The following is a 24,054-nucleotide window of genomic DNA, read 5'->3' on the forward strand; positions in this document are numbered from 1 at the left end:
GACCATCGGCAGGGCCTCATCAGGGCGCGTCAATGATAGATGTCGCAGTCCCCTCCCCGGGGCTTGGTGGCCTCCGGTCAGCCACGTGTTGCTGGTCTGCCAAGTGTCTGGTTTCTCTCCGTTCCAGGAGACTTCAGCACGTCTTTAGTGGGTTCCCATCACCAGGGTCTGTTGGCGTGCTTTATCAATGTTATGGCCGTGGGTTGGGAACAGGTCTCCGGGGAGTCTCTTTACTTTGAAGATTGGAAATCGCGGGGGCACAACACTGTTGCCCAAATCTGCTGCGCCCTTTTGAGTTTCCAATGCAATGTTTATTTGGGGGGAGGGGGGGGCAGCCCCGGACCCTCTTCTCCCTTCTTCCTCTTTCTCTCCTTCTTCTAGGAGGGGGCAGCCCCGCTCCCGGGTGGCCGGACCCGGGGGCTGAGGGCCACCCACCCCACCCCGGTCGCCCGGAAGCAACGGACAGGAGAGCGGCCGCACCGCACAGCCGCGCCCTACCCGGCTCAAGCGAGGCAGCCCCCACCGTGTGGCTCACCTCTTTAGCGCCAGCATCGTTGCGATCATTTCGCCAGGGTGGGGTACATCAAGTCGGCCGCGTCGCCTCTCCTCTTGCGGGGGGCTCCAGATTACACGGCTCGCTCGCCCGCAGCAGTTTTATTTGCGGTCAGGCCCCCGTCCTGGGGCCCGGCCGCGCAAGTCTGAGTCAGTAAGACCTCTCCAGGCTTCCCCTCTGCTCTCCGAGCCCGGTGCCACGGAGTCCGAGTCTCCGAAGGCCAACAAGGGACGCCAGCCGCGTCGCTCCACCATCCGCCGGGGGCCCCAGGTCACAGTCCGCTCCGGGCACTTGAGCGCTGCGCACAGCACTCACTCCGGTGGCGGCCCCGTCAGCGGGCGGGCCCCGGTCCCCGGGCTCGCCGAGACGCCGTCAGCCCGGCCGCCATCTTGGGAGACCTATCGATCCGGTCGCGACCAGCGCTCACGGCTCGGGCCGTGCTGACACCGGTGCCGGAGGTCTCATCAATGTCTGGGAGCTAGCGGGAACAACTAGGGCAGCATAATAAATTTCCCTGGTGGCAGCTTCTTAGGGCGGATGACGGAGGGGTCCAGAGCACTCTCAGAGTGCGACCGCCATCTTGACGCCCGAAGCCCAGCAATATGACATTTAATATAAAATAAAAATGAACAGTTCCTTCTGTTTGAGCTTGGAAGCAGAAAAATTTAGCTTTCTGTGCAACTTTGCACTCCACAAGATTCCTCACTCTCCCAGCCCATGCAGTAAATGATTTGTGAGTTATTAACAGTAGAATGACACTAGCATTAGACAGAGAAGTTGGGTAAAAAAAAAAGTTCTACTGTTAATTATTAAAACATTTCTTATGAGGATACACAAGTTAAGCGAACTACCTGGCAGAATTAAGAATGGAGGTAACAACAAGCTGAAGCTAAATTTAAGTATCATTTAGGAAGGATGAAGAACCCAGGACCTAATATTGAAAAAACATTACAACCACAGCAACAACAATAAGAGCGGGAGCTCAGTGTTCCTTTCTTTAGAAAAGCTCACCACTGGTGCTGCCAAATGCCAGGTTTGTCGACTAATAAGTGTGTATAGTTTTGACTCCTCCTCAAACCTTTCTTCCACCACTCCTGTCTCTTTCTGGTGGGTTCTTTTTAGGGTCGAGCCTGCGAGTGCATGCGCTAGCACATGCGTATCGCTAGAGAGATGCTGTTGTAGTTAGAAAAGGGCTTGGCGCCCACCCATAGCTTACTATTTGCTGGCATGCATGGCACTCTTCTTTACAGCCTCGTAATTCCTCACTGGAGGCCATATCATTTCCATTCCCATCCAAGGAGCAGGGACCAAGCACTGTGATTCACCTTATTAAGTGCTCCTCGGTAGCTCCCTACACGGTTAAGGTACTATTTCCTTCTTTTAACTTCTAGTGGCCTGCAGGATGGATAGTTAAAGGTGAGGTGTGGGTGGTGGTGGCCATGGCTTGTTTTTTCTTAGCTTTGTATTGGTTCTCTGCTAGCCGCTCTGCTGGGCGCCTCCTGTCTGCACAATCCTTCCCTTGTGAGAAATGAGTTTCACACAAAACTGTTTTCATCAAAATGGCATTGTTTTCTACTGAGTCAGTGTGACACCATTATAGGGAAGTGCATGATTTAGAGGCCCCTCTAACATGCTTTATTACAGAATTTGCACTTCCTAAAAACTGGGCACTTCAGGACTAGATGCCGCGCAAGTAAAAGATGACAGCTTCCATCCAGCAACTTTCCATACTACAGAACAGTGCCCATTGAAGCTGCTAGACAACTTCAGAGCCTTTTTTGCGACCAATGCATGCTTGCTAGTTCCTATGATTGTCATTTTTACCCTAGGAACCGATATTTGCACAGCAGTAACGTGGCACAAGATGAGTGGGCCCTGCCCAAAATCCGAGACTACCACGACATGACATCTCTACTTAGCCTTCGGTGCTCCCTCACGAACCCCAATCGGTGTGTTTCAAACTTTTGTTACTCTGTCTCTATTTCTTCTCCCCATCCCCTTTTCATCTCCCTCATACCATTCTCCCTCATCTGTTTTCCTTCCTCCCTCCCTCTTACAGGCATAAAAAAGTGCTATTTAACAGTCTGCTCTTCCCGGTTCATAGAGCTTTTTTTTTTTTTAAACCTTCCCGTTACCCACGATTCACCCCTCACCACTCGATTGCCAGTAGCGTGCCCATTGGCGGGACCTATTGGCTTTGGCAATGCTTGTTCAATTTATGCTTTCTCCCTTGACCCCTGTGCTCCCATCTTTCTCTTCTCCTAGCATTCCTATTCTGCGCTTCTCTCTTTTTTGCTCTGGGCCAAAGTCTGATGATGAAAACAAGCCCCACACACCAAAAACAAGTGACAGTGCTCACCAGATACAACCTCTGCCAAAATAAGCGCTGGAATAATTCTAGACGACACGGCTGACAGTGAAGCAGAAAATTACAATGAAGGAAGCAAGAAATTTCAGATGAAAGTTGCGTGAGCCTGACTGAAGGTTAAATAAGAATTAAGATGTCAACGTTTTCAGCATTGTCAGCCATTAGAAGAGATCAGTAGATGAAGTATCTGCAGACAATACCTGCTGGCTTCCTTATTTTGATGACTTTCTGCTGAAGGGCGACCCCCCGTTGCAGCGTGCTGGGACCCAGAGAATGCTACGCAGGAAGGAAAGTCAGGGAACATAGGGACCCTTTATATGCCTCTGCTGGAACACGAGTAGCAGCAGCACATCACAATACCTGAGGTATAAGGCTGAAAGTGTGGGGGGGGATACTGAGCTGGGCTGTTCTTCCTGATTACAAGCAGGAGTGTGTTGGGTTTGCTCACAACCTCCTGAGGAGAAATGAAATGCAAAGGAGACTTTCAGACTCAAATCCAAATTCAAAGCGGACACAGAAAATATGATTGCTTTTCTACTGTGGAACAGTAGACACCTAGATTTACACCTTTGGAGGAAAAAGTCCACCAAGTACATTCAGTTTTCTGCTTACTTGACCGGCATCTTCACCACAAAAAAAAAATTAGACGCTTCACTTTTGAAAGTCACCTAAGAAAATAAATGAAAGCTAATTTTTGTTTTAAAATGACATTGTAATCAAATTCTAAAAAAAAAATTAAAAAAAAAAAAAGGACCAAGGCAAGTCAGTGACCATTACTATCTAATTAATGTTCCCCTTGATTGGCACTGCCGAGCAGGCTAGCAGAGTAACTAAATCCTTAAATAGGGAACGGCGAATACCTAGCTTAGAAGTGTACCAAAGAAAACCAGGATACCCTGTACCTTGGAATTGTGCTGTTCCAATTGTAAAACCTAGAAAAATAACTTACTGTATTGTGGATGACGTTCAAGGTTTATAAATAGTACTTAAGGCCTTAATATGATTAAAAGATACTTAAAATATATTGGGTCCAAAGAACAAATTACAAAAATATGCGAAGAATAGCAAATAGGGGATGAATGCAAAGCTTTTGAAATTGAGAACTGTTGGAGACCAAAGAGGAGCCCTCTTGGAGAGAGAATTGTATAGAACGCGAGCTACAGTCGCGAATCTCCGACTATCTTAAAGGGTTACTTGAAGACATCTCCACTAAGCAGCATTTTATTCAAATGGTTATGAGTATCCGATTCATGTGCTTCTGCGTAAACAATTGTCTTTCCAGTAGGCTGTCCCCAAATGGTACAGAGCTGTATTTATATAGCACTTATAACCTCTGAGAAGGTGTTGAAGCACTTTAAACTGTGAATTATGCAGCTGAGGAACCCAAACTCTGATTAATCCAGAGGTTATTGGAATTCTTCTTCTTCTCCCGAGGAGACCATTCCATGAATGTGCCCCACTTTCTTTGTGGTAGATTAAATTGATCAGATTCGATGTGATCATTATAAGTAAAAGATAATACTATACAGGGTACAGAGTGAGTGCCAGGCAGTGTTGGAACCACACATTTCACAATATATTGGCTTCCACATTGCACAAACAGTAGACTTCCACTCAGTAGTATGAATCTCTAAAGATGCATTTAAAGCACACCCCAAGTTGTGAATTTAGTCTAATGTTCTAGCTTCATGAAAGAATGGGTGAGGCTCACCCCTTTAGTCAAGAGCTGTATAAAGACATTTTCCACTGCCAGGTTTCAAGATGCTATGATGAAGTGACTCTTTTTACCGAATGTAGGCCCCAGATTAAAGTGTTTTGTTTCTATCTTTCTTTGTAGAGCATCAGCAATGCATGCTTCAGTAGTATGGAATGATTGAATGTTCACTAAAAGTTTCAGTGTTTAATTTAAAGATACAATCCAACCATCAAAATAAAGAAAGACATAACTAACATCAGAAGGACCATCGCCTTGAATCTGGAGTATGTGCTCTATATTAGGAAAAAGAGGCCAAAAGGAAAAATGTATACACCTAGGGCCATATGTAGGCAGGGGTTGTTCCCGGGCAGGGAGGGCTTGGGGGGTCAAATTTATTTTAGGGCATTTCTGCCCCCCCCCTCCCGGGGCCGGCTGAGCTAGAGGCCAAACTCCACAGGTAGGCACTTTGCAAAAAACACCTCGGTTTTCTGTGAAAAAATATGTTCTGTCCACGTTGTGTTTTGGGCCATTTCCTTTCGTGGGCGCTAGGCCTACCCACAGAAGTGAGGTACCATTTTTATCGAGAGACTTGGGGGAACGCTGGGTGGAAGGAAATTTGTGGCTCCTCTCAGATTCCAGAACTTTCTGCCACTGAAATGTGAGGAACATGTGTTTTTTTAGCCACATTTTGAGGTTTGCAAAGGATTCTGGGTAACAGAACCTGGTCCGAGCCCCGCAAGTCACCCCTCCTTGGATTCCCCTAGGTCTCTAGTTTTCAGAAATGCACAGGTTTGGTAGGTTTCCCTAGGTGCCGGCTGAGCTAGAGGCCAAAATCTACAGGTAGGCACTTCGCAAAAAACACCTCTGTTTTCTTCCAAAATTTTGGATGTGTCCACGTTGCGCTTTGGGGTGTTTCCTGTCGCCGGCGCTAGGCCTACCCACACAAGTGAGGTATCATTTTTATCGGGAGACTTGGGGGAACGCTGGGTGGAAGGAAATTCGTGGCTCCTCTCAGATTCCAGAACTTTCTGCCACAGAAATGTGAGGAACATGTGTTTTTTTAGCCAAATTTGGAGGTTTGCAAAGGATTCTGGGTAACAGAACCTGGTCCGAGCCCCGCAAGTCACCCCATCTTGGATTTCCCTAGGTCTCTAGTTTTCAGAAATGCACAGGTTTGGTAGGTTTCCCTAGGTGCCGGCTGAGCTAGAGGCCAAAATCTACAGGTAGGCACTTCGCAAAAAACACCTCTGTTTTCTTCCAAAATTTTGGATGTGTCTACATTGCGCTTTGGGGTGTTTCCTGTCGCGGGCGCTAGGCCTACCCACACAAGTGAGGTATCATTTTTATCGGGAGACTTGGGGGAACGCTGGGTGGAAGGAAATTTGTGGCTCCTCTCAGATTCCAGAACTTTCTGCCACAGAAATGTGAGGAACATGTGTTTTTTTAGCCAAATTTTTAGGTTTGCAAAGGATTCTGGGTAACAGAACCTGGTCCGAGCCCCGCAAGTCACCCCTCCTTGGATTCCCCTAGGTCTCTAGTTTTCAGAAATGCACAGGTTTGGTAGGTTTCCCTAGGTGCCGGCTGAGCTAGAGGCCAAAATCTGCAGGTAGGCACTTCGCAAAAAACACCTCTGTTTTCTTTCAAAAAAATGGGATGTGTCCACGTTGCGTTTTGGGGCGTTTCCTGTCGCGGGCGCTAGGCCTACCCACACAAGTGAGGTATAATTTTTATCGGGAGACTTGGGGGAACATAGATTAGCAAAAGAAGTGCTATTGCCCCTTGTCTTTCTCTACATTTTTTCCTTCCAAATATAGGAGAGTGTGTAAAAAAGACATCTATTTGAGAAATTCCCTATAATTCACATGCTAGTATGGTCACCCCGGAATTCAGAGATGTGCAAATAACCACTGCTCCTCAGCACCTTATCTTCTGCCCTTTTTGGAAATGCAAATGTTTTCTTGATAGCAATTTTTTACTCTTTATATTTCAGCAAATGAATTGCTGTATACCCGGTATAGAATGAAAACGCACTGCAGGGTGCAGCTCATTTATTGGCTCTGGGTTCCTCGGGTTCTTGATGAACCTACAAGCCCTATATATCCCCGCAACCAGAGGAGTCCAGCAGACGTAACAGTATATTGCTTTCCATAATCTGACATTGCAGGGAAAAGTTACAGAGTAAAACGTAGAGAAAAATTGATGGTTTTTTCACCTCAATTTCAATATTTTTCTTTTTCAGCTGTTATTTTCTGTAGGAAACCCTTGTAGGATCTACACAAATGACCCCTTGCTGAATTCAGAATTTTGTCTACTTTTTAGAAATGGTTAGGTTTCTGGGATCCAGCATTGGTTTCATGCCCATTCCTGTCACTGACTGGAAGGAGGCTGAAAGCACAAAATTGCAAAAATGGGGTATGCCCCAGTAAAATGCCAAAATTGTGTTGAAAATTTGGGTTTTCTGATTCAAGTCTACCTGTTCCTGAAAGCTAGGAAGCTGCTGAGTTTAGCACTGCAAACCCTTTGTTGATGCCATTTTCAGGGGGAAATCCACAAGCCTTCTTCTTCAGCCACTTTTTCCAATTTTTTTGAAAAAAAACGAAATTTTCACTGTATTTTGGCCAATTTCTTGGCCTCCTTCAAGGGAACCCACAAAGTCTGGGTACCTCTAGAATCCCTAGGATGTTGGAAAAAAAGGACGCAAATTTGGCTTGGTTAGCTTATGTGGACAAAAAGTTATGAGGGCCTAAGCGCGAACTGCCCCAAATAGGCAAAAAAAGGCCTGGCACAGGAGGGGGAAAAGGCCTGGCAGCGAAGGGGTTAAGAAACCTATTTAAAATAGGGGACTTGAACTCAGAGGGTTGATCAGACAGCCGCAGAAAGGGAGACATAGCGAGACATAGCCCTTCAGAGTGCCCAGAGCGGAGATCCCGGTTGAGAAAGAGAAAGAATGAAAAGAAGAATATCAGATACAGAAGCAGAGAGAGCATCTATAGACTTCTCTGTACAATATCTTACACATCTTTGCCAATGGCAGGTGTATACCATTTTTGTGGTGAAACACCTGACTGCCAACATAACTTTACAGACTTTGCGAGGATGGTCGAAAGCGGTCAACGGCCGCCACTCAATCTCCACACATGAAGGTGCAGAGTTGACAGGTTCGGGTGGCGAACCTGCCCCTGCTGCCGAGACAGAAGATCCTTCCAAAAGGGGAGCCTGATCAGAGGATCGATGCTTATTTTCAGAAGCTCGGGATACCAGACTCGCCATGCCCAGTCCGGAGACACAAGGATTACTTGGGCCCGGTCATTCTTAATCTTCTCGGGAACTCTGGACAGGAGGGGTATGGGCGGAAAGGCATACAGGAGGCCTGAATTCCACTCGCAATGAAAAGCATCGCCGATCAATTGCCCTCTTGGAAACGCCAATGCACAATACTGCTGGCACTCTAACCAAGGCTCTCCCCACTCCTGAAAGAGACCTTGAACCACATCTGAATGGAAACGCCACTCGTGATCCGCTAGGCATCGAAAACTGAATTTGTTTACCCTGGCGTTCAGAGAACCTGCCAGGTGTTGAACTACCAGGGTTATGCCCTGCTGTCCCAGCCATGTCCGGAGATGCGGGCCTCTTGACAAAGGATCCACAACCCCACACTGCCCTGCTTGTTGCAGTACCACATGGCAGTGGTGGTGTCTGCGAACACCTGCACTAACCTCCCCTTAAAAGAGGAAAGCAATGCCTTCAAATCTAGTCTGATCGCCCTGAGCTCCAAAATGTTTATGTGGAGTTTGGATAACGCTGGAGACTGGACAAAGTTCTCAGCAGGACATCTGTTAGTGCTTAAAGGGCAGAAGAGGTTCAGATCAAGAAGCCCCAGCCTGAAGCACTTCCGTCAAGATATTCGTCTTGACAGCCACTGAGGGCAGTTTGAGGTCAAGGACCTCTGCTGCCCTACGCACTACTATTGCATAGGATGCCCCCTCCTCCATAGCCACAGTATGGGGAGAAAGCAAGCCAGTATCTGGAGAGGTGTCCAGACCCCTGGGCTCTCCTAGCTCCTCATACCAGTCCAAAGTACTCTCCAAATGGTGTTCTAAAGGGTCCAGTGACCCCTTCCAATTCGTCTCCCATGCCCGGCTGCGTAAAATAAAGCTCAGGCAATGATCTGGCACCTGTTGGAGGAGGAAACACCATCATGCAATGCTTTTCTGGCTCATCGGAAATCAGAATGGGGCTGGTGCAGTCTGTGGGCACCGGCAGCATCGGCGTCAGTGCCGACGCCAAAGAAGGTCACCTGGGTATGACTAGCACTGGTATGGATCCAGAATCTGATCCATGAGACCCCACCAAAGCTGAGGCCGAAGCCGCCTGCATGGAAACCGGTTGGGGCTTCCTCCGACTCTGTGGGGCCCAAAGGCGCGTGCCAGAGGGTTCGACCTGCTCAAATACACATAGTCTTCCCTCATAAAGCTCTTATCTGAGCAGGTGTTGATCCAGCTCTTGGACACGAAGAGAGGCACACAGTCAAACTGGGCAACGGCTCCACAGAACCGTGCCAGGAAAGCCAATGTTACCCAGTTTTCTCGTCAGCAGAGGTGAAGTCGAACTCCTCTTTGACTTTTTCTTCTGCTTCTTCTTCTTCTTGTGCCTATACAGAGTGTCAAGAGGACCTCGAATGGGCCAAAGAGGATGTGGGGCTTCTGGTGCGGTCCTGCAACCTCCTTCTCCACCAAGACCTCCTTGGAGTCTCACGTGCCAGTGTTGCAGACTACCCGGCTGCAAGCAACTTTAGGGACTGCTCCCTCAAAGCCTTTGCCACCATGGCATGGCAGCCCAAGCACAACTTGGAGTCGTGGCTGTGCTTGAGGCACCAGAGGCAAACAAGATGGGGGTTTGTAACTGACATGGTACGGTGACAGGCACCACATTGTTTGAACCCAGCCTTTCTCGATTTAATCTTCAACACAAAAAAGGACGTCTCAAAAAGCGACAGTGGGATAGCTTTCTCCGGATTTGCTCTAACTGGTGCAGAAAGAAAAGAACTGATGCCTGGGTGGCACCTATACAGGTTACTGTGATGTCACTTCTGATGCCAACTATGCGACGAGGAGCCGAATGGACCCACCCGACGACGCGCACAAGGTGTATTGCTCAGCAAAAGTTTATTGATCCAGTCTGATGCCTGGGAAAATCAAAGGTTAGGAATCTGCAGCTAGAAGTCTCTATCGGATTGCATTTTTAATTGCATTCCAGTTTTGTATGAACCACACAAAGATAGTGCTTAGCACTGAGCACTATACAAGGTCTAAAAAATATTTTTAATTACAATCCATTGACAACAGAGAAAGAAGTCAACATCTATGATGGTGACAATTATATCACACAAATCATTTGCAGCAAAGAAAAAACAGATATAAAGGCAGGCTAAGCAGAGTCACAGAAATTGCCAGGCTTTCAGACAGCCCAAAGGCCTTGGAGCCAAGGAGGGCCAGTTCATGCTTACCTGCAGGCAGGCAATGGCGGCCAAAGGAGATGAGGTACGAAAGGAGTAAAATGATCAGCCCGAGCCCAGCCTGACCACAGAATGTAAAACTGCCATAAAGGATCCAAAGAGATGGGTAGGACACTAGTGTGGACTTTAGTCATCTGTTGCATAGTATTAGTATATCGATTTCCTATCCCGGTCGAGGACCAAAAAGCTTCCTGGTGCTCGCATAAGTAACTATTATATACTTCATTTATAAATAATGCACGTGACTGGGGCTTAATTGCATGAGCAATATGGTACATGTTTTACAACTGTGTAGCGCAACGTTCCCAAAATGGTTAGACAAGCAGCTAGGTTTGTAGACTGAACCTTCACGCATCAGCTTCCTTGCCAGGTTGTCCTGGTGCATGGCTAAGCAAAGACCACCTTCCTAAACTCACTCCTGGCTTCAACTGTGGCAAACTCCAGCAAGGACAATAATGGAATGAGTCAAGTGGTGAGAATGATAAAAGAGACCTGGAAAGGAGAACTCCTGTCTTTGGCAGGGAGTTAAGAAAGGCATGCTGCGGTCCTACCCAAGAGATGTGAAAAGTACTTCTGCTGTTTTACCCAAGAGATGTGAAAGGCATGCTGCTGCTTGCACAGAAAATGTGAAGAGTACTGCTGCTGTTTTACACAAGAGGTGTGAAAGGCTTACTGCTGCCTTGCTTGCACAAGAGATCTGAAAGGTACTGATGCCTTGGTTGACAAGAGATGTGAAAAGCATACTGCTGTCCTACACAGGGAGATTTAAAAGGCATGGTGCTGCCTTGCTCACAAAGACGATGTGAGAGGCGTGCTGCAATCTTCCACAAGAGATGTGAGAGGCGTGCTGCGGTCTTACACAAGAGATGTGAGAGGCATGCTGCAGTCTTCAACAAGAGATGTGAGAGGCATGCTGCGGTCTTACACAAGAGATGTGAGAGGCGTGCTGCAGTCTTCAACAAGAGATGTGAGAGGCATGCTGCAGTCTTCAACAAGAGATGTGAGAGGCATGCTGCGGTCTTACACAAGAGATGTGAAAGGCATACTTCTGCCTTGCTTGTGCAGGAGATGCGAGAGGCGTGCTGCGGTCTTACACAAGAGATGTGAGAGGCGTGCTGCAATCTTACACAAGAGATGTGAGAGGCGTGCTGCGGTCTTACACAAGAGATGTGAGAGGCATTCTGCGGTCTTCAACAAGAGATGTGAGAGGCGTGCTGCGGTCTTACACAAGAGATGTGAGAGGCGTGCTGCAGTCTTCAACAAGAGATGTGAGAGGCATGCTGCGGTCTTACACAAGAGATGTGAAAGGCATACTTCTGCCTTGCTTGTGCAGGAGATGCGAGAGGCGTGCTGCGGTCTTACACAAGAGATGTGAGAGGCGTGCTGCAGTCTTACACAAGAGATGTGAGAGGCGTGCTGCAGTCTTACACAAGAGATGTGAGAGGCGTGCTGCGGTCTTACACAAGAGATGTGAGAGGCGTGCTGCGGTCTTACACAAGAGATGTGAAAGGTACTGCTGCCTTGCTTACAAAGGAGACATGAACATGAGTGCTGTTGTCTTACTTGCGTAGGAGATGTGATAAAGAGTGCTGCAGTCCCACAGAGGGAGACGTGAAAGCTATACTGGTACCTAACTTGCACAGTGATATGTGAAAGGAGTACTACTATCTTATTTGCACAAGGAGATGTGAAAGATGCATCATTATTTTACACGGGGAGAGGTAGAAGCTACTGTTGGCTTACACATGGAGATGAAAAAAGAATAGAACGGCCTCGCACAGTGAGATAAAAAAAATGTACTGTTGTCTTACACAGGGAGATGTGAAAGCACTGATGTTTGACACAGGAAGATGTAAAACGCTCACTGCTGCACTTCCTGAACAGGAAGGCGTGTCAGACATTCAGCTGTATTATACAGAGAGGTGAAAAGTGCATTGCTATCCTACTTGCACGAGGAGATGTGAAATGCATGCTTTTGTCTTACCCCATCCCCGTCAAAGGCAGCTCCAAAGTCATGCTCCCCCGTGTTCATCGTCTCGACCAGGTCGGCAGCATAGGTTAGGTTGGGGTCCGGGTGGTGACCACCGAAGTCCTCCAAGGGCGTGCAGTTCACAGCGGAGTTTGCTGGTGCCCCTAGCTCCTCACACAGAATCTTCTTCACATACGGCCCCATCACTAATTTGTTCAGTATAGGCACATAGAACAGAATGTCAAACATGATGCACTTGTACAGCATTTGTTTTTATCTTAATAGCAGTTCACAGATCGAGGGGAATTTTTTCACCAGTAAGGGACTCATCTGCAGCTTCACCAATACCAATAGTTCAAACATGCGCACACACAAGCAAATGATTCTTGCAAAAGTTCATCCACCCTTCTGGTCTTATATAGCCTTAAGGCAATGCCCATTGCTTTTATTAGTTGAGGCACAAACAAACACATCTGGCTCACATGGGGTCCGCCACTGCACACCAAGCAGCTTGAGAGTGCCAGCTTCAGCACATGCAAGGGTGTTTGAGGCTCGACTCACTGAGTCAAAATAAAACACACATGAAGCTACAGCTTTTCTTAAGTGTGGTAGAACCAAATATGCGAACTAATTCCCATGATGTGCTAGGTGACAAAAAGGAAACTGGGAAATTAGATTTTTTTTTTAAATAATAAAAAATAAACACACAGACAAAATGCCATTGGAGACAGTGCTGGCCCAGAATTGAAAAAGTATCACTATAAAGGGAGTGAAGAAGCTCAGGGAGAGGTCACCCCCAAACGAAAAAGAGTGAAAAATTGTAGCTGTCCACTGTAACACTAATGTAAGGCTGTATAGGATCTTCACTTTCTGCCACCTTGCTGGTGATAGGCTTACGGTCTTTGGGAATTCTGTCCCTGCTCGGAGGTGGATGCTTTGGCACTACCCCTTTCTTGCTGCTTACAAAGGGATTGACATGGATTTGTGGTCTACAACACCTCCATGGCCTTTGCCGTCTCAGTATCTTTTATGTTTTTTCTAGCATTTCATCGACCTGTGGGTGATATAGATTCTAGCCATCAAATGGAAGGTTAAGTAGGTACAGTAGTACCTCTGGTTTGAATCATGAAATCCTCAGACATGCATGTCTGTGCAAAATGACAGCAGGGTTTGAACTCCTTACAGGAGTGTCAGCAGTATCTAGTATACACCTGTTAGAAAGTGGGTTTCTGGTTGGCAGAGGTATGCACCCTGCCCTGTACAAGCAGGAACCACCATCATAGTCCGGGTAAGTCAGATACACACCCTAAATTAGCCTGTGCTCACCCTCTGGTATCTTGGCACAGAGCAGTCAGGCTTAACTTAAGAGGCAATGTGTAAAGGTATTTGTTCAAAACCTCAAACAGTAAAACAGTGAAAACACCACACAAAGATACCACACCTTGTTAGAAGAATAGAGTTTATTTAAAAAGCAAGACTAAAACGACAAAAATCTAAGAAGTAGAAGTTGAGTTGAGATATGGATTTTTAAAGAATAATCTTAGTGCTTGAAAACATAAAGCTCCCAGCGGAGCTATTTGGTCAGGCCAGACTGGGTCAAATCTGAAAAAACAGGCTGACCACGATGAAGTGCAGGTAAGATACAAGAACCAGCCTTGGCCTGCTAAAAAAAGTACCTTATTTCAGAGTTACAAGATGGGAGGTGAATAGGTGGCGAAACGTCTGTGTCAATGTCGCAGATACAGGAAATGCATCGGCTCCCAGCAGCACAAAGCCAGGGATGCACCAGCCTCCCACACTGCAGGTCCAGGGACCGCCACTTCCCTGGGGCTATAAATGATTACGGGGCAGGTGGCCAAGATCCCCCGCAACCCCGGGGACCACCAACTCACTGGGGCATTGTTTATTGTAGAGCTAAGCAGCTCCCTTTCTGTGACAGCAATGCTGGCTCCCACGGGGAGGCAGGGAGCCAGCTGGGACCATGGGGGCCTTCAGGCTCCCCAGACAGTCCCCAACATTCAGACTGGGTTCCCTGTAGGGCACCCAGGTCAGATGGCCGGGCCCCAGGCCATGCACCATTACATCTTTCAGCACTCATGACATCTTTGTTATTATCAGTGATGTTATCAATGTAATATTTGCAGTGAAAAGTTTTACGAAAAAACTGTGCATGGCGTGGGTGCGGGTTATAATTACCTTAGGACAGGAGTTACAGTTACTTGAGATAACGAACTATAATAGGTGAATTTCTACGTTTCTGTACATTTAAATGTGAGCTTAACGATAACGTCCCTTTAACCTTTGGGTTTTTCAGTGACTATATGTACACACCCCACAGACCGATACATGGTATAAATACGATTCATGAAAAGGCACATGCAATGTAAAGTAAAGGGTGTTCATTCATAATGTATAGGTAATTGCAAAGGAAGTATTGCAATGTAATCTACTGCGCGGTAACTACCTACAATGTAACAACTGATACTGTTCTGTATGTACAAGGAGATACATACAGCGGTCAGGTCAATTAGCTATGTTGACTGATGCCGTGTGGACAGCTCAAAACAAATCTTAAAATAGCAAACCAACTACAAAAAGGTGACACGCTTTTTGATTTAGCAATGAGTTCGGAGGCCTTAAAAAAGACAGTATTTATATCATTGTTGGGTCAGCTGTGAACTTCCAGGCACCCCCCCACCCTATCGAGATTACAAAACTGATACCTACTCTAAAAACAAAACCTCAAGAAAAACGCACTCCCAGCTTTCAGATCAGAAAGCCTACCACTGCACTTCAGGAGGAAACAATACAAATGAAACAATGCATCCCTCTCCGACTCGACTGGGCGCGCGTACGAGCTGCATTCTTTTTCAGTTTAGCGGTGGTCGAAACCATGACATCCACTTTACAACGGCAGCTGTCGGGAGCTAGTGTTACACCAGCTGACACTTTTCTGGCAGGTAAGGCGCGCGCTCCTCTGGAATCCATAAAACATTAGACAAGCTAAACTAACCTGACTGCGGCACACAGGACCTAACAAGACAAAGTAGCTCGGGAAGAGAAACAGCCAGAGTGGATTCCTCCTCGAGAACTTGCACTTTTGTCTTTGGCAGACTTTTATTTTCTGGTTTCATTTACAATTGCAAAACGTAGGCGCCTGACAGAAGGATAAGAATCCACTTGCGGCCCCTTAATTAGACGATTAGTCAAAGTTACAACAAGAAACTATGTTCATGGAGCCACACGTTAGCTGGTCTACATGATCAAGAAACTGTAGAGTTCACAAATGTGTGGAATTATACTACTTTTATGGAAGGGGAGAAGGAGCTGTCATGATCAACGGGTGGCTAAACCGTCTCAGTATCACTACTAAGTACAGTATACCGACTTTCCTGCGACTGTTTTTGGAAGTCTCTCAATTGGAGTCACTTTCCAAAATTAGGCTACTAGCTTTTCTCAAGGGACATGCTCCAAAAGCCTTGATCCACTATCTAGAATTCTAATCTATTTTTTGACTTCCTAGCACCACAAATAGATGTGACATTACCTTGCTCTTCAACATCCGAAGGGCAAAGATCAATTGGCTCAACGCCATTGGCTTACCCTAGAGAAGCGACAGCTCAGCTGTCCAGTGGGCTCCCTTGAAGGGAGTGCACACGGAGCCATTCTGCATGAAGTCTGTAGTAGGAGCACATTAGAGCCTAGAAGCAAATGAACAAATGACTATCACCAAGTGCTGCATCACTAGAACTGCAATAGCGACTTCAAGTACACTACAGAAGAAACCAAGGCTTTGTGACTATTGTGGATGCAGGCTCATTGGGAAGGTATCTATGTATCAGCTCTAGAGAGATTCACTCGGGGTGACTAGAGCACCAGCTGAATCCAAAATCAGAAATATTTCTAGGAGTCAACATCACATAGTGGCAAAGAACCTCTGCAATATATTGCCTATGGAAAATGTGAAGAAAAGCCTATCTGCTCAAGTTAGAGGCTTGCCGTTTGTTGTTATTGTCAAAATCTGCTCTGCGATGTGGCAACCAAAATAGATCAGCAAAAGACTGTGCCACAGATTTCACGCTCAAGAGTTTTGCAATTTCCCTTGAGCCACTGGGCATCTCTGCTATTTTTTTTTATTTCCTCTAAACTGAGGCATTAGCCTTTGGTAAATGACCAGATTAGGCTATTCTTTGGTACCTAGATCGAGTATTTACTTTTTACCTTTTTTTAACCTATGGACATTTCAATGATTAAATTTAACAAATAGAAATGTAAGACTTTAATGTCCGCTTTTCATTCAGCAACCCCAGTTTTACTAGAAAAGGGACCTAAGGGACAGGCATGTACCAACTATCAAGCAATTGTGGCAAAAAGAGAATCTAGAAGAACACTGGTCTCCAGCTTCTACAGTGAACAATTTACACCTGGACTTCACTACCCAAACATTTAACAATCTGTGTCGCAAAAAAGCATGAACTGCAAGGGTGGCCTTAGCAGCAAGCCTATGTTTGTTAAACACTTGCTTGGCACAGGACTGCCACAGAGCTACAACAACAAGGCGTGGCAAAAAGTCAGGGATAGACGTTTCCTTGAGGTATTGCTTTGGGAAACCACGAAGGTAGTTCACAGGGTTATTAAATAACAGTATGGCAGTTTGTATTGTGGAACAGAAGGCCAGGCTCCTCATTTGAAAGACCTTGGAGCTGGGGTTGGCACCTAACCCATAATAAGAACAACCTATAGAGAGCTGAATGAAACACATTCATCCTCTTCAATTGTGCACCTTATCAGCACAGTCTCAACAACAAAGCAGATATCACTTGACCCTGAAACATGTAGCTTTGCCAAAATATGATTAAGACATTTTCCAAAAAAGAAACAAATTAAACATTAAAGAGCTAACACTTGGTATTCTGTCACTACACAGTTATAGCGCTTTCAAACAAAAAAAGGCTAAAAGATTCAATGAGGGTATAGATTTGGATCAACAATGGCAACTTGAAGTATTTAGTAAAACGGAGTAGGTCCAATAAAATCACTTTTTGATATTAACTAAAATGACTTGGCCTTTTAACTCCCAGACTCCCCCGTGACTGCTAACTGGCCCCAAGAAGCATGTCGTCCCTAAAGCATCTCTCTCCAATTAGAAGGACGGGCCTGGAGGTCACCTGCTTGATCTACTGGCTACACAAATTGAAGTGTTTGAGGCTCATACTCGTGACATGGAACTACTTTACTCTCACCAGCCAGGGGCATTACACAAAACGATGGGACCCCGGCGTCTCCCGGACTGCACAGGTATTCATTGGTCGTGGGCTCAATGGTGGCCCCTGAACGGCCTCCCCGCACCCTGCAGGGAGCTGCTTGGGAAAGCAGAATGGCTATGCGGAGTGTTTAACTACTTCTTATTCCATGCAATGGCATGGCTTAGGGTGGGGGCCTGCAAAAGAAGGAACACTGCCCCCCTCTAGCACCGCGGGGGCCACAGGGGCCCCGTTATGCACATGTCACTAGCTCCCACTATCGTGAACTGTGCTGATGGGAGCCATAGCCCGTGACATACTGTATGGGACCAAATGTCTCTGTGCTCTTCCCTAGAGATTATTTTGTGAAGCACAGTTCATAAGCTACTAAAACATGTGATGACCAACATTAAATACATTAATTCTAAATGTAGGCACCAAATCGTATGTATTAGTATTCATATAGTGCAAAGCTACTTAGAAAGAAAAAAGCGCTTCACAATATGTGGGTGTCGGGAAACAATCAAGAGCGTGTACATGAAGTCGAAATTATATTTCACACATTAACATTTCACATTTTTTGCACAGGATTCGAACGTAGGTCCCGAAGTCGGGAGCTCGAGACACTAGGCCGCATCATTTTACATGTCATTCCTCAAAGACCAACATACCACAGATCAAACATCCCTAAATGCGACTTCTTACAGGGTATGTGCACACGTCTCTGCAGTGTTAGTTTAGCGAGGGTGATGCAGTTCTTAGGAGAGGATAAACACCAGTGGCACTTTCACAATGCTGTAGTCTGGAAGGTCAGAGATAGTAGGAGTGTAATGGAGTTGAAAGCGGGCGAGACAAGGTTTGAAATAGGCGGGCTGCTCTCTTTTCAGCGCTACAAGCACCCTCTACACAGGACTTCCAGTCCCATAATCACCAGCGCCAGGGGGCGCTCCCTCGGCCTGCATGGGCCCGGGTCCGACCTGCAACACCTCGCTAAAGCGCACTATCACTCCCGCAGCGCAGGACATGAAGGAGAGGGGCTGCACTCTTTTCAGCTCTACCATCGCCCTCTGCACAGGACTTCCAGTTCCATAATCACCAGCGCCACGAGGCGCCCCCTTGGCCTGTAAGGTGGTTGGGCCAACATTCAACACTGCACTTTAGCATGAACCGGCACTCCCGCGGCACGGAACGTGTCAAGGTTCCCTTTTCAGCGCTACAAGCGTCCTCCCTACAGGACTTGCAGTCCCATAATCACCAGCGCCAGCCTGCAAGGGGGCGTGGCCTACCTGCAACACTGCCCTAAAGCGCGCACCAGCTCGCGCCCTCGCCAAGGGCGGGCCCATCTGTACCTGTCCACGGCCTCCCAAGGTGGGCTGGGTCACCCCATGACATCATCTGAGCGAGATCGAGTGTGTCTACATATTTGAGTTTGGTTCTTGCCACTCCACAGTGTATCAGCAGCTTGTTTATGAACGGTCACCTGGTTTGCTTTCAACGTGTGGTGCAGAGCCAAGTGTAGGGCTTAAGGGCAAATGCAAGTGCGCAGGCAGGCCTCAGGTAGCCATCCCTCCCTCCAAACCAACTTAAATAGATCGGATGTTCCAACGAGTGATAGTTGTTTCAAATGAGATAGAATTAACTGAGAGGAGGCTGTCCCTGGATGCTGGGGTGGCTCCGAAACTTGAATGGCCAGTTAGCCCCCTTGATCCATCTGTTGCTAACGACATTTCTGAGGCTACAGCCAGCGTGCTAACCAGGGCTTTTGACCAAAGTTCTAACACCTTCCCCCCCCCCCCCCCCCCCCTACAAGGTTCTGTCCTTGGATGACTGTATCTGAGGGTCAACGAAATGTTGAAAGACATAGGAGGGCACAGAGGAACAAACCCCAGCACCCTTGTGTCAAGGATCTCATCCAACCCAAAGCCTAAAGTGGACGCACAGTCTCCTGGTCCATCTGGGAAAGGTACGGTGCTCCAACCAGGCTGGATGGTCCATCTAATGAATGAGGTAACCAATAGAGTCAAGAGAATCCTTTGCTCCAAACTCTCTCCAATATTGAAACATCTCACCATGATTGAGCAAATGCTCAAAACTATTACAGACACGCATCTCCAGTCCCGACAGGCCATGCAAGCACTGTTCCAGCTGGCTCTGGAGCTGTGTCTAGCCGCCTTATGTCACCTCCAGAGTGCCCTGCCCGGAATCGCGTTAACAGAAGATGTCCTTGAGAGTTCACACACTTGACTCTTTAGATATTAAGTTGGCAGGAAATATGTCATGGCAACCCCATGTTGATAAAATGGTAACTAAGCACTGGAAAACTGTTGGTGCCTTGCTGCAAGAGCATAGAGCTTCCCTTAGTAAACCAGTAGCAGCCACTATTCAGATATATAATATGAAGGCCAGAGGGTCAGTACTATATGGGGCAGAGAAACCTTGTCCAACTGCTAGTTAGCACCCCACTTTTACCCTTGAAATTGGATACGGGCAGGAAATCCATTCAGGCTAAGGCCAGGCTTCATCCCCTGCTCTATTGGAGGAGGCTGTTGAACACACAAGAGCTAGCCATGTGCGCTGACGTCTTCCGGGAGGTAGTCAGAAGGACACCTCTCACAGTATCCTGCAATATCAAGCAGCAGCTCACTTCTTTGTGTCTGAAAGATGTATGGAATGCCGACTCCCTGGAATCTATTCCATCAAAGGCCCAATTGAAGAAATGTTATTGGTCATGAGTTGCACAAAATGAAACACCCACTGTGATAGAAGGTTTATGGTGAACTCTTTTCTGGATTTCAAGTCTGTTAGTGCCTTGGAACCCTATTTAGATCTTATTTCGATACCTAGAGATGGGAAATTGTACATTCAGTTTAGATATGGCACTCTCCCTTTGAGGCCCTTTACAAATAAATGGGTATCAAAACCTGTAGCATTTACTTTATGCCCCGGCTGTCAGTCTGCTAAAGAATCTGTGGCCCATGTATTATTAATTTGCTGGGCATATGTAAGCCCCCACTGAAAGTGCATCAAACCTGTCGCTTGGGGACAGGGAGTAGCACATCTGCCCTGAGGATATTGCTAACAGGTCCTAGTCCTCTCTATGCTTGTTCTGTCGCAAAATTCTTAGGACACGTGGATCATTGGGACCAAGGCTATTAAGCAATGGGAGTGGAATGTATGAGAACATCGATGCTCCCGGGAGCAGATTTTAGTTTCCCCCCAATTGTCAATAGGCTTTAGATAGGGAACTTGTGGCTTATATTAATGTTGACGATTTTAATGCGAGTGGGATATACAAAGCTGTTATAGCACTTTTGAGGTGTCTTCAGTACTTAATCTATTCGATTTTGAATGAATTTATTTGCTGCTTTTGCACAAAATTTAAATATTTTACTTCACCAACTGTGGGCCTTGCATGCTTCCATTGTAAATTATTATGGTTGCTTTCCAGCGTTGTTTTGGATCAGGTTTACAGTATAGGATCCAGAAGACAAAATGACTATAGTTTTAAGGATGGTTTTAAAGGTTTAGAACTTTTTATTCATGTTGTTTTGTTTGTACACATTTTCTATGTGCGTTGTGCTTTCAAGTCACATGTTGTCGAAATAAAGCTTTCTTTGATTGAGTTAGAAGCCATGGAGATGGATTTACAGGAGGATGACCTTTGGAATTCTCATCACAATCTGTATACTCTGGATGGATCCCTTGAGACAGTAATTTTTTTGTGATTAGTTTTGGCCTGGACATTTGACCACTTCATTCGTATGTGATCTAAGAAGGCGGAAGTGTCTTGCTTGAACGTCAGCCGTGGGGTAAAACATTATCACTGCCCCCACTCCAACCTAACATCTCATGAAGAGGATACAGGGTTTTAAATTAGCCTGTTTTACCCGCAGTTCTTGGCGTAAATGACACCCCGTACCTGTAAAACGCTCCTTCATTAAGCTAGCTCCCACTTCTATGAAAAAATTCCCATCGCCACGTCCCTAGCTACACGTAGATCGTGTCAATGGCAAAGCAGGCCTAAAATGGAACTAGCAGATCTTCCACCCCTTAAAAACCATTCCCAGTCTGTGGTTCATTGTAGTTCACGCCCATCTCCGCTGCCAACCACAAGAATTCCAAACTGCAGTTCACAGGACTGCTCACACACGACTTGTTCTAACACCGGGTGAGTGGTTGTAGCATGAAAAGGTGCAGCAGGAACCTTTGTGCATGGCGACATTTGGGAACACACAGTGGGGATTTTTGGAGCAGAAGGAGGAAATCCTAAAGGCCCATCTAACTTATAGAACAGAGGTATTGGCATGGGAACAGAGCACAAAGTCTAAGGTCTGACCAAAGAGTCGAAAGAGCTAGAGTATGGGGAGGATCCAGAACAGGGGGAAAGGACAGGGGAGCACCGAGGCAGGGAGGGCACAGGGGCAGAGTGTAATGATCTCATGGAAAGCGGAGATGTTTGTGAATGACATTTATGAATGAGCCAATCACACACACACAATAGAAACAGAGAAGCCCTGGCCCCTTCAACCGAGCAGGAAACCTTGTATTCAACTCTAAACATTCTACGGATATTCACAGATCATTGCAGCTATACATGACTAAGTGTTAATACATGAACGCACTACAGAGGAACCCAAGGAAGAAGACAAGGGCAGGATTAGAGAAAGATGGACTGTGAGTGATATAGACTAGAAAGCAGTAGAGACAGGGCACAATACCGGAACAAGCCCATGCTTTCCTCACAGAACACCACCACAGTGAACATCAACAAACTGCATACAGCGCTGACAGCATTCTCATTGCAGGGGAGGGCATTTGAAAGACCAGACATCCCCGCTTCACACCTTGAAAAGTTCCCACAAAACACATGATACTTTTTCACTTTTAACTCCCAAAGCATCTAAAGGCTAGGAACCTGGTGAAAGCAATCCAAACTAATACTGCGTAAGAGAAGGGTCTGTCTTTGATTTGCTTGAAGAGATTTCAAGATATCCATGCACTTGTTGAATTGATGATACTCCTTCAGAGGAAATCAACCACCACAACACAAAATAAATGATTGGCTAAAATGTAGGTTACCCATCTCACAGGTATCCACAATTACTCTAATTGGCCAACAAATTACTTAGAACATACTAATGAAGCACACAGGGGCGTAGTTGAGGTGGTAGTTGGGGAGGGGTGTTTGAGATGTTACACCCCGCCAATAAATACATTTTCTGGTAAACTGGCCACAGGTGCTTTTACACGGATATTTTGAAGTGTCTGTCAGATTTCACCAGACAGCTTTACATACACAGAGACTGAAACACACATTCACCCTCTTCCTTTCTCTGGTTTGAAAGTCTTAAAAAATTAAGTTATTTCACAAAATATTGGGGGTCATTACGACCTCAGCGGTCTTTTCGCAAGACCGCGTGCTGAAGACCGCCAGTGGAGGCGGTAGCCCGCCGTCCTTTTTCATACGGAAAGCCGCCAGCAGCCATACTGGCGGACGGCGGGAAAGTGAAGGTTGCTCAACCTCCACCGCCACGTCAACAGAACACCGCCCACTAAATCACATCCCATGATTCGGTGTGGCGGTGTTCTGGTGACGGTGTTCGGGTGGCAGAGCTGCCCCCATGGATACCATCCCCTCCCTGAGGATCAACGGAGAAGGTAAGGTGATCGTCTGTTAGGGAAGGGGGTAGGGGGGCAGGGGTGTTGTGTGTGTGCATGAGGGTGTGCGTGTGGGAGTGTAGAGGGGGTGAGTGAGTGTATGCCTGCGGGGGTGTTGTGTGTATAGGAAATGTGTGTGGGTCGGACGGTGTGCATGTCTGGGTGTATGTGTGCGGATATGTGTTGTCGGGGTGTATGTGTGCGTGTAGGGGTGTGTGCGTGTAGGGGTGTGTATATGTGCATGTTCGGGTGGGGAGGGGCATTGTGCCACCTTCGGGGGTGGCAGGAGGGAGGATTCGTGGGGGGTAGCGGGGGTGGGGGAGACCCCTATCAGTGCCAGGGAAGGAATTCCCTGGCACTGATAGTGCCTACCGCCATGGATCTCATGGCGGTTCCCAACCACCCGAGATCCATGGCGGTATGCAGGGTCCTGATACCGTCGGCGGTCTAGTGACGACCACCGGGCTGGAGACCGCAATCTCCAGCCCAGTGGTCTTCACCACCATGGCGGTCGGAATGGTGAAGAGGCGGATGACACCGCCGCGGTCATAATTCCATTTATTTTTCCGCCCGCCTGTTTGCGGTCTTACCGCCGCTTTACCACCGACCGCCAGGGTCGTAATGAGGGCCATTGTGTTTTCCCCTCAGTTAGTCCCCCTACCAATCCGCATTGCTCTCTTTCCACTGCCTCTTAAGCCCCTGTCATGCACCCTGCTTGTCGTTTAGTATAACATGATATGCCAGCATGATTGTTGGAAAATATGAAGTTCACCCCTCCATGCTATCCAATCTTACTGACCAAGCCACGTCCCCGGAAGCACAATGGACATATAAAAAGCCACAATACCATGTTACACAGGTCTGTCATTCCCAAATCCGTCATGCACTGCTGATGTGTACCAGGGGTTTCCCTACTCCCTGGGACATCCATAGTGTTTTTGGGGACGGGAAGAAGGGTCTCCTCCAGTGATGAGTGGATGGACTACAAGCCTTGCCTCCTCCCCTTCGCCCTTCTGCCTCTACGGAGGGAGGCTAGTGATGGCCTCAGAGTC

At 47.0% G+C, this 24,054-nt stretch overlaps 1 protein-coding gene across 2 annotated transcripts in view; it reads right to left on the reverse strand.

Annotated features, from left to right (window-relative positions):
* The window catches only part of PGM1 (phosphoglucomutase 1), a 206,461-nt gene that overhangs the window by 65,790 nt on the left and 116,617 nt on the right, over positions 1–24,054 (reverse strand). For both annotated transcript variants that reach the window (XM_069232521.1, XM_069232520.1), the window contains exon 5: positions 12,117–12,307. In XM_069232521.1, coding sequence (XP_069088622.1) covers positions 12,117–12,307 — 191 coding nt within the window. The remainder of the gene's footprint in view (positions 1–12,116; positions 12,308–24,054) is intronic.

Source organism: Pleurodeles waltl, chromosome 4_2, assembly GCF_031143425.1.
Source record: "Pleurodeles waltl isolate 20211129_DDA chromosome 4_2, aPleWal1.hap1.20221129, whole genome shotgun sequence".
Taxonomy (NCBI): domain Eukaryota; kingdom Metazoa; phylum Chordata; class Amphibia; order Caudata; family Salamandridae; genus Pleurodeles; species Pleurodeles waltl.